This window comes from Eumetopias jubatus, unplaced genomic scaffold (genome assembly GCF_037043125.1).
Source record: "Eumetopias jubatus isolate StellerSeaLion01/CBP00866 unplaced genomic scaffold, mEumJub1_p1.0 scaffold_6, whole genome shotgun sequence".
In the NCBI taxonomy this organism is placed as follows: Eukaryota; Metazoa; Chordata; class Mammalia; order Carnivora; family Otariidae; genus Eumetopias; species Eumetopias jubatus.
This window is the reverse complement of record NW_028274812.1, coordinates 119,192,464-119,208,270: the sequence shown is the minus strand read 5'-3', so window position 1 is coordinate 119,208,270 and position 15,807 is coordinate 119,192,464. Positions and strand designations below refer to the sequence as shown.

General features: G+C 45.6%; 1 protein-coding gene across 2 annotated transcripts; it reads right to left on the bottom strand.

The window, feature by feature from the left end:
* Positions 1–651: 651 nt before the first annotated feature.
* LOC114222182 (HLA class II histocompatibility antigen, DQ beta 1 chain-like) lies at positions 652–7,746 on the bottom strand. Of its 2 annotated transcripts, XM_028120589.2 has the most exons (6): positions 7,551–7,746; positions 4,726–4,995; positions 2,723–3,004; positions 2,109–2,219; positions 1,610–1,633; positions 652–1,017 (listed from the first exon to the last, which is right to left on the bottom strand). In XM_028120589.2, exons 1-6 carry the CDS (start codon positions 7,660–7,662, stop codon positions 1,004–1,006), a joined length of 813 nt encoding a protein of 270 aa, XP_027976390.2. In that variant the 5' UTR covers positions 7,663–7,746; the 3' UTR covers positions 652–1,003. The 2 variants fall into 2 exon arrangements, with proteins under 2 accessions (XP_027976390.2, XP_027976391.2); XM_028120590.2 differs by lacking the exon at positions 1,610–1,633.
* Positions 7,747–15,807: the final 8,061 nt, after the last annotated feature.

Here is a 15,807-nt window from a genome sequence, read left to right as displayed (position 1 = left end):
TGGTAACCACTGAGTAATGTATGGAATTGCAAGGGGCAGAGGGAGAGAGAATCTCCAGTAGACTCCCCACTGGACACAGGGCACGACACAGGGCTGGATCTCACGACCCTGAGATCAGGACCTGAGCCGAAGTCAAGAGCCCCATGCTTAACTGACTGAGCCACCAAGGCGCCCCTCGATCTAGTCACTTCTGAAATCCACTTGACTCCAGACTTCCTTGTAACATAGACAAAGTAAACTTGAGTTGGGTTCCTATCATGTGAAACCAGGAACAGTACTCTTATTGCTAGTTATACTTTTTCAAAAATAAAAATGGACCTTGACCAATGTGACTTGCCAAGATATATTTGAAACATCACTGTGGTTCTCTGAGGCACCAGGGGCCCCTCTATCTGTGTTCGCATAATTCCACTATCAGCTTATATACACAATACTCACCAAACCTAAAGAGAGGCGGGCACATCCTTAGGCCACTGCACTCAACAATACTAAATACCCATGAAGGATGTGACTATTGAATTGATTTTCTCTCTCCTCTGCCTGCTTGTAACTTGGCACCCCCAGACGCCTCCATTCTGCCTTCAAGGAGCAGTATGGTCCTTTCATTCTGCATTGGTTTCCTGCCTCCATCCAATTAAGAAGAGACTCAGGTACAGAGAACCAATAATCATGTTTAATTATGATAAAATCTCTACATTCAGCTAAAGGGCTTCTGTGTGCTCCTCTTGCACAATCTGAGGAGGAAGAATGGAAACGGAAAAGCCCTTGGGGACGGAGGAGATGCTGCTAGCAAGGAGCTCACAGCAGAGGCTCTGAAACCAGTGCAGGGAGCAGCATCGCAGTCAGATCCGCCAGGCAGGGGTCCCAGGAGGGCACCTGGTGACTGTATCAGAGGCACTGTGGGGCTCGGATCCATGTGGGGGATGGGCTCTCAGGCAGCTGGGAATTCTGGGCAAGGACAGGCAGGCATTACAGACGGCGGAATCCCAGGTACCCTCAGGCGTCAGTGCAGGAGCCCTGTAGAAAGGAGAGTGATCAGCACAGGGGACCCTGAGGGACATGCCCTCTCCCCTCCTCTCGGGGCCACTACAGCATCAGAGAAAGCTGAGGTCCAGGGCATATTGTCATCACCTCCCCCAATGTCTCTGTAAAGGTGAAATCAACTCAAGAGAACGTGGCACTCCAGCCTCACACAGATGTGTGGGAGGTGATGGAGCAGCCGTGATCCTTCATTTGGGGGATGTTAAGGTTTTAGTAAACGTAACGATAACTCACCTTCTTTCCACCGGTAGTAGCCTTTCATTTATAAACTCACACAGGCAGTAGCCACCAGCATGTAACACAACGTGGGCATCATCCTGGTGTCTAACACCCAAGACATGGCTCTGGTTCCACGTTTCCCAGAAAGATACCACCGAGGTTATGACTTGGCGCTGGAGAACAACGCTGGATCTGCCTACACAAACTGGGCAAACTTCTCCCTAACTCTTGATCTCTGTAGCAGGGACTAGGCCATGAACTGAGACCATTGTGCCCGGGTGCACTCACCTAATCTCTTCCCTCTTTCACTCGTGCCCAAACCCCCACTGAATCAGAGCAGAAATAGTACCTGCTGGCAGAGACCCACGAGGTCCTACAAAAAGAAGTGATACAGAGAAAGGTCTCATTACACAAATAGCCAGTGTCTCACTCACCCCAAAGGGAGGTGAGATAAGCAACTTCATTCAAATTTTACTTTCTCCCTACCCAGCAACCACGAGAGCTTAACTGCCCTAAGCTAAAATCCTCCCAAATGAATGAAAGGAAGGGAAGCAGATGCTCTGACCCTCTTAAAGAAGGAAGCTTTCAGAAAGGAGCCAGCGAGACAATGATGAACTGCAAGGAAGCCCTAGAATATACTCCACCTGTTACCTCTATGATAAGGCTCCTTTCAACCAGTAACATCAGATTCCAAAGCCTCTCCGTAGTTATTCCATCTCCTTCCACCACCAGCCCAGCCTCCTTCCTTCCAAGGTCAGAAGGAAAGAGCTAAATCTAGAGGCACAGCTCCCGCTGAGCAGAGGGCCTCAGGCACAGCTCTTCTCCCGCATTTCCCCAGAGGGCCTTACCTTTCTGGCTCCTGTGACGGATGATAAGGCCCAGCCCGAGGAAGATCAGCCCCAGCACAAAGCCTCCGATGCCACTCAGCATCTTGCTCTGGGCAGATTCAGACTGTGCCCCTGGGGAGCAGAGCCTGAGTGTCAGGGTTGTCCCCACACCCCACAGGGTCCCTTTGGGAAGCCTGAAGTCCAGCCTGAGGTAGAGGAGCTGGAGGTGCCAGGCGAACCCAGTGCTCCATTCTGACCACCCCTAGGGGAAGGAAGGACCCACGGAGAGATCTTCACACATGGTGGGTGTGTGAGAGAGAGGGGGAAGTTAAACCTGCTCCTCCAGACACATCCCTAACTTCAGACTCCAAGACCCCAGTCACCAGCCAGAGTAATAAATCCTTCAGAGCTACAGGGCTGGGTGGTAGGGCCAGGGTGTGGGGAATGATCTCCCTAGTATCTAGAAAGACAGTGCGATCAAGATTCTTCTAATGCCCCTGCCATGGGACAAGAGGCGCTCTCATCTCCTGCATTTCCAGCTCAGTAGCGACATCAAGGATGAGGACTAGAATGGGACGGGCTGGAGGAAGCTCTGTCTTGTGGGGCCCATAGTGAAAAGAAAAACTGCCCCTTACTCCACTCCACTGTGATGGGGCTCTGGAGGCTGGGGTGCTCCACATGGCAGGTGTAGACATCTCCTCGCTGGGGAGTAATTTCCAGCATCACCAGGATCTGGAAGGTCCAGTCCCCATTCCTAATAAGTGGAGTGGACACGACACCAGTTCTCTCCTCCTGGTCATTCCGAAACCACCGAACTTTGATCTGGCCTGGGTAGAAATCTGTCACTGAGCAGACCAGCAGGTTGTGGTGGTTCAGAACCTCTGTCCTGGACGGGGAGATGGTCACTGTAGGTTCCACTGAGGGGAGTAACAGACAAGAAAAGACACTGAGATGTGGGACTACACAGCAAGTCTCCCCGTGGAGAAGAGTCCTCTCTTGGTACCAGGGTGGAAAGATCCCTGGATTCCGAGTCTTGGATTAGGATCTGAGCTTAGCCACTTTATTAGCTTGGATAAACACAGGAGTCAGCTTACTTTTCAGAGTCTGAAGAAATCATAGTAATCTAATTCTATGAAAGTTATTCTGTTGATATTAATTGACAAAATAAAGCATTTTTAAAATTTAGATGGCTGTATTACACAGGGCATTATTCTCAAAATTTTTAAAAATAAAAATAATAAATCTGGACTTCTTTCCCTCCATCCCTATTTTTTTAAAAGATTTTATTTATTTATTTGACAGAGAGAGACACAGCAAGAGAGGGAACACAAGCAGGGGGAGTGGGAGAGGGAGAGGGAGAAGCAGGCTTCCCGCGGAGCAGGGAGCCCAGGGAGCCTGACGCGGGGTTCCATTCGGAGCTCCATTCCGGGTTCCATTGGGGCTCTACCCGGGGCTCGATCCCAGGACGCTAGGATCATGACTTGAGCAGAAGGCAGACGCTTAACAACTGAGCCACCCCGGCGCGCCCCATATCCCTATTGATACATAAAGTAGTTGCTAATCCCTAACGCCCAAGGCAGTTAAGTGGAAATTAAATGGCCTAATGTAGATAGTGTTTGGTAAAGTATTTGTCTAGAAATAGGTGCTTATTAAATGGCTACAATTAACTTGCCGAACGTCTACCCCTGAAGTGGTTGGTGACGCAGGGAGGAGGGGATGCAGACAGAAGCAGGAGGATAGGCAAGGTTTAGGCCGAAGGAGACCCGAAACAATTTTTATTTAATAATTTAATAGCATCAACTTATTGACTCCCAAACCTCAGCTCTTCCTATTCTGACATTTGTGGAGATTTTCTAAGAAATTCAAATTCTGCCTTACAATACCATCCAAATATAATTTATATTTTTAGTAAACACTTTTTTCTTAGACTTTGCATTCACAAATCCTAAGGTATTAAGATCCAACGCACAAAGTTTACTTTAAAGGATTAAGCAAAATAGTAAAGACTAATTAATAGAGTCCATTTTTAAGGCTTATTTACCCTTCTATTTTCCCTTGAGCCTAAGTGGATGGGCAGCCGAATACATTCATTCATTCCACAAAGGTTTGCACTCACATTACCTAACAGTCACTGCCTCAGGTACTACTAGGCAGACAAGGATAAGGCAGTTCCTCGCCTCAAAGAAGTCCGGGACTAGTCACAGCCATTTAAGATAACAATTAAGATGAATCATAATTTGAAACCAAAAAGTCAAAATTTGGCCGGTGACGACTGTAACATATTCACCACGTGTGCAAGGTACCCTCCCCTCCCCAGGCCCAGCCCACTAAGCTGCGCAGGGGCCGGGGCAGTTCACTGCGGGGACCGGGGCGGGGATGGGGGGCTCCCTGGGCTCCGCTTAGCGAAAGGTGCGGAGGGAGAAACCAAACACTCAAGTAGGGAGCCGGGGCCGCGCAGAGGTGGCGAAAACGTCAGAGGAAGCGCAGCCCCGCTGGTGGACCCACCCACCTCAGCAGGAACAGTGCGCGGCTGCCGGGTCAGTCCCCCAGCTCGGCCCCGCGTCCCCGCCCCTCCCCGCGCGGGGTCTCTGCTGGGCCCGGGGGATGGGCCCCCGGAGGGCGAATGGCCGGCGCTCACCTCGCCGCTGCAAGATCGTTCTCTCCTCAATCCCATAGTTGTGTCTGCACACCGTGTCCGCCTCGGCCCGCGTCTGCTCCACGACGTCCTTCTGGCGGTTCCAGTACTCAGCGCTCGGCCGCCCCAGCTCCGTCACCGGCCGGTACTCCCCCACGTCGCTGTCGAAGCGCACGTACTCCTCCCGGTTATAGATGTATCTGGTCAGGTGCCGCACCCGCTCCGTCCCGTTGGTGAAGTAGCACTCGCCCTTAAACTGGACCACGAAATCCTCTGCAGGGAATCACCGCAGGTCAGTCAGGCCCTTGCCCCTCAGCCCAACCAACAGCCACCGCCCCGCGGGCCTTGTGGGGCGAGGTCAGGCAGCCTGATAAACCTGAAGGCCGCCCACCTTGGACGCCTCTCAACCAGGCCCGGGGCATCCTCTTTTCCAGGCCTGCCTGCCCTCCTCTGAGGGCTTCCAGAACTGCCTTCCTCCAGGGAGGGGAGGGAGGAACAAGCCTTAGGACCTGTGAGCCCTGCCTGAGCCTGAGAAGTGAGGAAAATAGGGCAGTCGGGTTGATTTTACATTCATCCCTGTACTCGGATCAGGACGTTCTCACATGAAATCCCATTTTCCATAGAACTCCAGGGAACCTCAGAGACAAACAAGTGTCCACCTAAGCACAAGAGTTCAAGAGAATAAGGAGAAAGGTCAAAAGTTAAGCTTGACAGGAAAGAGCCAAGATGTCCATCGACAGATGAATGGATAAAGAAGATGTGGTATATATACACAATGGAATATTATGCAGCCATCAAAAGGAATGAGATCTTGCCATTTGCAACGATGTGGATGGAACTGGAGGGTGTTATGCTGAGTGAAATAAGTCAATCAGAGAAAGACATGTATCACATGACCTCGCTGATATGAGGAATTCTTAATCTCAGGAAAGAAACTAAGGGTTGCTGGAGTGGTGGGGGGTGGGAGGGATGGGGTGGCTGGGTGACGGACATTGGGGAGGGTATGTGCTATGGTGAGCGCTGTGAATTGTGCAAGACTGTTGAATCACAGATCTGTACCTCTGAAACAAATAATACAATATATGTTAAAAAAGAAGAAGAAGAAGAAGAAGAAGACAGCAGGAGGGGAAGAATGAAGGGGGAAATCGGAGGGGGAGAGACGATGGACTCTGAAAAACAAACTGAGGGTTCTAGAGGGGAGGGGGGAGGGGGGATGGGTTAGCCTGGTGATGGGTATTAAAGAGGGCACGTTCTGCGTGGAGCACTGGGTGTTATACACAAACAATGAAACATGGAACACTACATCAAAAACTAATGATGTAATGTATGGTGATTAACATAACAATAAAAAAATTTTTTTAAAATTAAGCTTGACCTCCTCCTGACAACATATTCTCTTGGTGCCCTGCAAAGGGCCTTCCTTCCCATGGGTGGGTTTACACTGGGTTTCTGTCACACCCACCCAATTGCAGTGTGAAGTTTGCTCATTCCTGCTGGGCTAAAAGGGACACACACCTTCCAAGTCCTAGAAAAAAACATTTTATTCATGGAAAGAACACAGTCTTGTGAATAAGATAAAATAGATTTCAATTTAACCCTGCCACTTACCAGCTTTGGTAGGTTACTAAACGAAGTATCCATATCATACTTATAATTTGTAAAGCGGAAGTCATAATCCCCACACATAGGGGTGTTAGGAAGATCAGAGAGAATTTATGGTAAGTTACTAACCCTGTGGCTGAAATGGTTTCTCAGTATGCGCTATTTCTCTTCTTTACATTCTCCTTTCTCCTAAATTCAGTCCATCATCAACTCAACTCTCCGAATCCCACACAAGTTACTATCTGACCATAAACCAGTGAAACTTGAAGTTAAGACTCCCTGTCTGTGGTCACCCAGTTTCACGCAAATACCAAGAGTTTGCCTCAATGCGCACTCCACTCAGAATCTGGGCGCCTGGGTGGCTCAGTTGGTTAAGCAACTGCCTTCGGCTCAGGTCATGATCCTGGAGTCCCGGGATCGAGTCCCGCATCAGGCTCCCTGCTCGGCGGGGAGTCTGCTTCTCCCTCTGACCCTCCCTCCTCTCATGTGCTCTCTCTCTCTCTCTCATTCTCTCTCTCAAATAAATAAATAAAATCTTTAAAAAAAAAGAATCAGGAATGTAGAGTCCTTTTTATCAAATACTAAGACTACAGAGACCTTCACTGCCCTACATTTCTCCAACAGAGAATCCCATAGTGTGTAGCCAGGACAAGGTCTTGGGGGACCCTGAAATGGAAAATCCTGCTGTGTCTCCTTTGAACAAATTCTTATTTTCAAAAGGAATCCAAATGTCACGCTGTCCTATCAGTGATAGCAAATGCACACTTTGTTTCTTCCTCCCCATTATGACATCCCCAGGATGGATTGAGTCCATAGTATGGGGATTGTCCTCATCTCATCCTTAGAGATGGAAATGAGAATGTAACAGAGCTCTCTTCCCCAAAGAGAGAAAATCTGTAATAAAAGACTGGATTCTGGGGGCACCTGAGTGGCTCAGTCGGGTAAGCGACTGCCTTCGGCTCAGGTCATGATCCCGGGGTCCTGGGATGAGCCCCACATCAGGCTCCCTGCTCAGCAAGGAGCCTGCTTCTCCCTCTCCCTCTCCCTGCTGCTCCCGCTCCCCCTGCTTGTGCTCTCTCCCTAAATAAATAAATAATAATAAATCTTAAAAAAAAAAAAAAAGATTGTATTCTGAGATCATAGAACCTTCCACACCCCAGCCCAAAGGTCCTTCCGAGCCCGTTCCCTAGGGTGGTGGCTCTGGGGAAGAGGTGCTCTGCACTTACGTGGAGAGTCTCTGCCCTCAGCCACTGGGATGCTCAGCACCACCAGGATCATCATTTCAGCTGCTGTCCAGAGGCCTCTGGGGATCCACAGAGCCATCTTCCCAGGCATCATTGGGAACAAGGAGAAAGAAATGGTAGTCAACGCAGCTCCTACCTGGTGGCTCTGAGTACTCACTTCAGAGAATAAAAACCTGTGAAAGCTTCCATCCACAGTAGGATTGGAGAGTCCCTGTGAAGGGAACCAATCAGCACTGGAGCTGAAGTACCTCATCTGTCTCTGGGCAGACATTTTTTATGAAGGTTCTCAATTTTTATGAAGGTTTTCAGTCCTAGGTTCAGAGTCCCTAGAAAGTGAACCAATCAGCACTGGAGCTGAAATACCTCACCTGTCTCTGGGCAGACATTTTTTATGAAGGTTCTTAGTCCAATTTTTTACGAAGATTCTCAGCCTGGCAGTATGTTTTCATCAAATTACACTAGATGAACATTTGAGGTGAAGATTTTCTCCCAGTTATAGAAATTCTAGAGACTGTATGCCTCAAGGATTTAAAGAACTGAATGAAAAATGACTCAAGAGTAGACATCTTTGTGACATTTGGCGTTTTTAGTTTGTATACCTGGGAGTTTTAGTAGGAAATAAGTGGGATCATATTTCGGAGAAAAGAGAATTATTGTCTCCGAGATGTTCACTTCTATTATCTTAGACACTCTGAGGAGCCTTAAGTTGTGGTGGAAAAGTATAATTCTTAGGAGGAAATGGTTTTTAGCTGCAGTTCTACCACTAATAGACTTTATGAGAGTCAGCGAATTACTGAACCTCTTTTGCCCCAGGCTTGTTCTTGTAAAATGTGGATCACGTTTCATGCATTTTATATCCAGATCATCATATATATAAACTTAAGACAAATATGACTTGTTTAATATTGTAAAATATTCCTCAGCTGCCATGTGTAAGTGTTGGGAATACTGGGTTAATATGTGGTGCAAGAAAAAAAAAAAGAAAAACAGTGACACCCAGCCCTGTGGGCATCTGATGCTTCATTATGCAAGAATTTTTTTTTTAATGATTGTTTTCTTTTTTTTTTCTTTTAAGGTTTTATTTATTTATTTGACAGAGAGAGACACAGCGAGAGAGGGAACACAAGCAGGGGGAGTGGGAGAGGGAGAAGCAGGCTTCCCGCGGTGCAGGGAGCCTGATGCAGGGCTCAATCCCAGGACCCTGGGATCATGATCTGGGCCGAAGGCAGACACTTAACCAACTGAGCCACCCAGGCGCCCCTACGCAAAAATCTTTTACATTTGTGCTCTTTGACTGAAAGTATTTGAAAAGTTAAGTTCACTTTTAAGCAGGGTCATCCTATGTCAGCAAAGGCGCAATCCACAAACATTCACAGCATTCAGACACTATCACCTCTAGTTACAAGGGTAGAAGCAAAAGACGTGGAGAAGCATTTCCTTGGGCCTGAATGGTGTTAATGAGGGAGCAAATGTTAAGAGTTAGAGATTGTGTACAGATGTGGCACTTACTGTGCAAGTAGTCCTAAGTTATCAAACTGAATGGTAGCAGTATCAATGTGTTTTTTTAACAGATCTATTATTTATCAGACTCCTCTTGCCATGACTAGGGTCAGTTCTAAATGGTTATAGAGCAATTAGAACAGTGTGTGGCAAACATTAATAAACAAAACATTAAGCATCTCCCTGTCTTTTCTCCCTCCTTCTATCTCTTCCCTGTATTTTAGGTTCTCCTTTTATAATAGAGGCCGGGATCTGAAAGCAGAATATGAGGAGTTTACCAGGTAAGAGGAAATAGAGCAGAGGTACAAGAAGTTTCCATTAGTGGCACATGAAAGCAGTGAGTCATTCCAGTATTCTATATTAGATGCATGGTTCCAGGGCACCTGAGACGTAGTCCCTGGGCTTCCACTAGCAGTGGTGTACTAAGGATCAGGGTAGCTCTGGAATAAGAAGAGTTTCCATGGTGGGATGGAAGGAGAAAGGAAGGACATTGAACTCAGAGCTGGAATAAGGTTGGGGGGCAAGGAAGCATGGTCAAAAGGGGATCTGGAAGGTACATTAGTCCCCTCAAGCCCCACCTCAGTGTCCCTCAGAACAGAGAACTCTGGCCCATCCCTTCCCTCTTGTCCTAAGGGGAAATTCTCCCCACTCTATTGTGGGACTGTGTGGTAGAGGCTGCAACAGACCTGGGCATTGCCCAGTCTCTCAGGCCTCTTCACACAGACTTTTCAATGAGCAACAAAAGTGTCAGCTTAGAACCCTTTTTCTGATTGGCTAAAATCTCAACTGCAAGGCTCTGGCTCAGGCTTCTGTCTGCAGCTTCCCCCTGAGCCAGTCAGCATTCTCTACGTTTTCTAGAGCTCTCTGTGCTGCTCACAGTCCACCACATTACTCAGGGCAGCCACTGCTGGTCTGGCCTGAGGGGAAGGCAACTCGGACACTTGATTCCAGGTGCTTACCTCAGTCACCCTGCTGGGCCTCTGTGGAGGCAGGGCACTTAGGATGAAGGTAGTGTGTGCCTCGTGTTGTTAGTCGATGCGATCAAGAAATAGTCATGAAATGGGTCAGGGTTACAGTAGGGAGACTCTCCCCAGGGGACATCCTCTGTTCGCCTAGGATGAAAGATAAAAGTTTTGGACTCTTTGTGGAAATTCAGGGAGAAGTCATCATCCCTGGTCAGTATCCCTTGGAAAATGTGCTTGGTCAATGGAGTTCATTGTGAACATAATAATAATAATCATCTGTGACCAGAAGGGCCATTCGGGACCCTATTCTGCATTAATTCAGGAATTTTAAAATGCTATATATTCTGAAAGATTCTGCGACTTCCTTAATGCCAGTAGTAATATAATAGATGATAGAAATACCGCCCCAGAATTTTATTTCCCTTTAATAAAAATTTAGCCAGCAATTGTCCCTAAATTTGTCTAAATCTTTATAAAGCTGCTTACATATGTCCCCTATATCAACCCAGTTAAATGAATTTTCAATGACACATATAAAGCAGGCCCTTGCTCTTGGCACAGTTATCTCTTTAAAGTCACATTTTAGAAATCCGAAGAAGGAGTGAACTTAGTAGCAGATTGGCCATGGATAAACCATTTCAGCTCTGAAAGTCTTGGTTCGCCTCATCTGTAGAAGGAGTACACACCTCACTGGACCACTGTCATGAACACAGATATAATTTGTAAAAGTCCTCTGTAATCTATGCTGAGCTACACACACATTAGTTTTTAATATATTAGTAGTGAGCTCATTTTTTAAACATCATTAACAAAGACAGAAAATTCTTCTTGTTGTTTCTCATCTCTCTTCAGATGACAGAATCATGATAGTTTTAAATCCCTGCCTCTTACCTCATCAGATAAAGGGAGCAGAAAGTATAGTAGACATATTTAACCTTGAACCCACTACATGTTCCTTCTCTGAAGGGCCATGAATACCACTGCACAGAACTACCATTTCAGCTATAATTTCAGGTCTCAGAATCTGGTCTTCCTCTGAGTGTGCTGCCAAGTGTGGAAACTTGAATGCAAATACAAACTGAGGAAAGAAGAAGAGAGTGAATACAGCCTTGTGGGCTACGTGGAGAATTATGGCACTCATCTAGGTTTGACTGAGAGGAAGAGAGACCGGACGCTTCTCATTGTGACTACTGACAAATGTCTAAAAGCCCCATCCTGTGCCACATGCCCGAGTGCCCTATATTCCTCACCTTCATGATCAGGAGTCCCCCTGCGTCTAAGCTCTGACACATACATCTATGTAGTTTCATTTCCGATAGTTCTGTCTCTCTTCACCACAAAATCCAACAGATGTCAGATAGTGGGTACTGTCACTTAATATTTTTTACACACCTGGGCGCTTGGGTGGCTCAGTCGTTAAGCGTCTGCCTTCGGCTCAGGTCAGGATCCCAGGGTCCTGGGATCGAGTCCCACGTCGGGCTCCCTGCTCAGCGGGAAGCCTGCTTCTCCCTCTCCCACTCCCCCTGCTTGTGTTCCCTCTCTCGCTGTGTCTCTCTGTCAAATAAATAAATAAAATCTTTTAAAAAAATATTTTTTACACACCTACACAGTTAAAGTCCTGGGTTTCAAAGGTGAACATGCATGGATGCTATCTTCTAAGACGTCACACACTGGAGGGGAGACATGTGGGGAAAAATAAAAGAGAAGTTTGTAACAACCACTAAAGGGCAATGTGAAATACTGCTAACTAAAGGCAAGACCCAACAGTGTTGAAAGTTCAGCGGACACTTAAAACTATAAAACAATAATGGTACCCATTAGTTCAGTTATTTTCTTTTCTCTTGGAAAGGGTTGGCAACATAGGACTAGAAGATGATGATTAGTGGTAGATTTATTCATGAATAATAATTTTTCAAGATGAGAATGGAGAGTTGATGGTGTGGCAGTAATGAGAGAGTTGAAAGTCAAGCTTTTCAGGTGTGTCTTTTAGAGGAGGTGTTGGCTCAGCAGATAAAGGGCTCCGTTCATTTCAGGCAAAAAGGCTTATGTGAGTGCAGGGGTAGATGGGACACTCACAGCGTGTGGTTTGATGTGAGTAGAGAGTGGGATTCGGTTATCCTAGCCCTTGTGAGGTTTGATGACAGCACCATTCAAAGTTGTCTGGGATTTCCTCACAGGAAGATAGAAGATAAGGAAAAATAGAGGGAATTTAAGCAGAGAAGCACCATGACATGCTGGTCCATTCATAAAGCTACCTTGGAAGCAGCATGGAGGGGACTCTTCAGAGGATCTGTACATGACCTTTTACAGATCTGGAAAGGATCCAGGTTAATTTGATGAGCCCAATCCACCAAAATCTAGTTTACTAAGGAACAAATTTGCCAATGGTCAGTTTACCAAATTTGCCAAAATTATTAATGTGCTCCAAACTCATTTCTTTTTTTTCCTATTTCTAAAGTTTGTAGATATTCATAATGATGTGTTGGAAGTGTATTAGGAGACTGTCAGTCCCAGACCTCCGAGTTTCTGGGGCCCTCTCGCTTTCCCATGATCCCCATTGTCTTGCTGTCTGGGCTCCACTCCATCTTTCTGCTGACAAAACAACCCCCCATTTTCATGAAGATTTATAATAAATGCATTTACAAACACAAAATGAAAACTGGTCAATTACACTTCACAATTTCAGAAGTTGTTTAAAATGTTTTAATATAAATTGGAATAAAAATTTTATTTAAGATATATTTTGGTTGAATTTGGTAAATGTTATGAATTGATCCTTTAGAGAAATTAGCAAAAAACCTTTAAAATACTAAAATTCATGAAATAAAATACAACTCTTAAAAGGATTTGGTACTAAATATAAACTGAAATGTTTCTATCTGAAATCCTGACATTTTGTTATGTTCACTAGACAAGTAATGAGTAAATTCAGTAAAACTATTTCTCAAGCAAAGTTGTGTTAAATTACTAAATGTACTAAATCTAGTCATGTCATTCAGCAAACTGAGGCTTGGGCTACTTGCTGTGAATTGGTCTTTTGTTAAGTAAATTGATCTTTTGACAAATAAGCCCCCTGACCTGTCAGGCACCTCCTTGAGACTGAACAGGAAACTTCACCCAAAGTTACTTTTATCCAGTTCTTGTTTCTGGGCCAGACTTCTCAAATATAAAACCCTCCAATAGTAAACCCAACATTTAAAGAAGGAGGAGAGGGTTGCCTTGGCTGAAGGAAGTGGTTACTACGCCAGGGCATAACCAAATATGGAATGTTGCTTAAAAAAAAAGATTCATCGAGGTTGTGTTTGAGTTAAATCATTAAATACTCTCCAGCCAGTGAGCAGATGTGAGGTAGCATCACTTGTCTCTGGCAGACCAAACCACTAAGTCTGTTAGAGAAAAAAGTTATTTATAAGAGCAATAAACATACAAAACTCAAAGCAATAAAATTCACCAACCATGTGTACAATCCCCCAAAAAGAAAAGAGTTGACCTAAGAACAGAAAGACGTTTAATAATAAAGATAATCATGTTCTTGAACAAGACAGCTTGTGTCAATTTCCCAAACAAAATACTTAGATTTGGTAATGCTTTAATCTAAATATCCATAAGATAGTTTTATTAATAAAATATTTCTAATTTTTGTCCAGAATAATAATTGTACACAAATAGTTGTTAATAAGTAAAATGGGGAGTTGCTGTAATAGATGTTGATGAGTTATTTTAAAGCCAAACAATTAAAACATGTTCATACTGCCACCAAGAAAAAGGATAGCTGGAGAATGAAATCAAATGCACAGAAACAGAACCTAATTTTTCTTAAGATTAATGAGACTGGGAAACATTACTATATTTGTAGGAATCTGTTAACTTTTTAAGAAAATTTGGGGAGGGCGGACAGAAACAGATTTTTAAGAAGCTTTCATATTACCAGTTATGCTCTCTACTTCTCCGTGGCACAGAAGGGCTCACACCTTTTTCTGGAGTCAACCCTGGTTTGTGGGGTAAAGGGCAGTTACAAACAGTGAGTGGAAATCAGTGGGATCCAAGAGGTCAAGAGACCAATTTTTGAGAGTCTTTTAAGATATGCTTGATCATTATGACACCTAGAGGTAGAATGGAAGGGAGGGCAACATTGTGGTAAGGAAACTGTGGTGAGTGAAAAAATTCTAGTATGAAGTTTTAGGGGAAGAAGAAATATTAAAAGAATTTTAAATCATTTTTCATGGTGTTAGAAATATAATACAAATTTGATATTTCTCAAGAGACTGCAATAAAGGTTTAAATTGTTTTTAATTATGTCCTAGGGCATTTACTCTGGCTTCTTTAAAAAAAAAAAAAAAAAAAGCCAGGTTAGACTAGTTTCAAGGACAGAACAAGTTATTCTGCCTTCATTTTGGATAAATTAAGAATGTGGTACATAATAAAAATAAATTTCTAGTGCAGTGGATGCAGTGAATGCTAAAACTAGCATTGGGTCTATTGATTATTACTAGCAAAGTAAAAAGAGCTCATACATAAATGCATATATGGTGGTGTTGAGACAGAGTAAAATTTCACATATGAAATAAGAAGGTATTCAAAATATAGAGAAAATATTAATATTTATTTTATTAAAAAGTAGTGGGATAATTTTAAAGAACAAAATGAAGAAATTATAGAGAAAAACATCATTAAACTATATTTTTAAAACTTTGTATTTAAGGGGGCGGAATAAGATGGCGGAGGAGTAGGAGACCTAGATTTTGTCTGGTCTCAGGAATTCAGATGAATAGGGATCAAACCATTCTGAGCACCTACGAACTCAACAGGAGATCGAAGAGGAGAGTAGCAACAACTCTCTGAACAGAGAAGCGACCACTTACTGGAAGGTAGGACGTGCGGAGAAGTGAATCCGAGGCGATATTCGGGAGGATAGACCGCGGGGGAGGGGCCTCCGCCGGCCGCTTCTGGCAAGTGCTAGAGCCCCGGAGCACAAAATCGGACCTTTTAGAAGTTGGCTCCGCTGAGGGACGTCACTCCAGTGGCTAAGCAGGGGGTGGAATCCTCCCAGGACAGTGTGGTCTCAGGACCCTTGGGGTCACAGAAAGACCGGGGGTGCCTGAGTGCAGCAGAGCTCCCAGGTATCAGAGCAGGGAAGCCGGCTGCAGAGAGGGAGCCAAGGCGCAGGCTCTCAGCTCGGGGTGGCCATAAACCGTGATCCGCGGCCCAGTCTGGCCACTGCTCCTCCAGCAGGGACCCCACAAGCGGCAGAGCCAGGGAGACTCCCCTTCCTTTCCGGGGAGGAGCGGCGCGGGAACGCACCGCAGGGATCTGCTGGGTTTGGAGACTCCACACGGGGTCGGGTGCCAGAGATACAAACGCTCGGTCACAGGCCGGGTGAGCGCGGAGAGGAGCCAGAGACCGGGGACAAGGGAGTGACTGCTTTTCTCTGGGGGCACACTGAGGAGCGGGGCCCCGAGTTCTCAGCTCCTCCAGGTGGAGATTGGGAGGCCACCATTTTTGCCCTGGTCCTCCAAGGCTGTACCGAGAGCTTGCAGGGAACAAAAGCTCCTGAGAGCAAACCCAAGCAGCTTCCTTAGCCCAGACCGACAAGGGCGGGGCAATTCAGCCTCCGGCAAAGACATTTGGAAACCACAGCAACAGGCCCCTCCCCCAGAAGATCAGCACGAACAGCCAGCAAGCCAAGACCAAGTTGACAGATCAAGGAGAACGGGAGAACTCCAGCGCTAGGGGAATACTGCACATAGAATTCATGGCTTTTTTTTTTACCATGA

What these genes read in the sequence shown, in the direction of transcription:
- LOC114222182 (XM_028120589.2), bottom strand. Translation starts at nt 7,662, where the DNA reads ATGATGCCTGGGAAGATGGCTCTGTGGATCCCCAGAGGCCTCTGGACA. An exon ending in TGAGGGCAGAGACTCTCCAC is followed by an intron (nt 4,996 to 7,550) that starts GTAAGTGCAGAG and finishes GATTCCCTGCAG; the next exon opens with AGGATTTCGTGGTCCAGTTT. An exon ending in CCCCATCACAGTGGAGTGGA is followed by an intron (nt 2,220 to 2,722) that starts GTAAGGGGCAGT and finishes TCTGCTCCCCAG; the next exon opens with GGGCACAGTCTGAATCTGCC.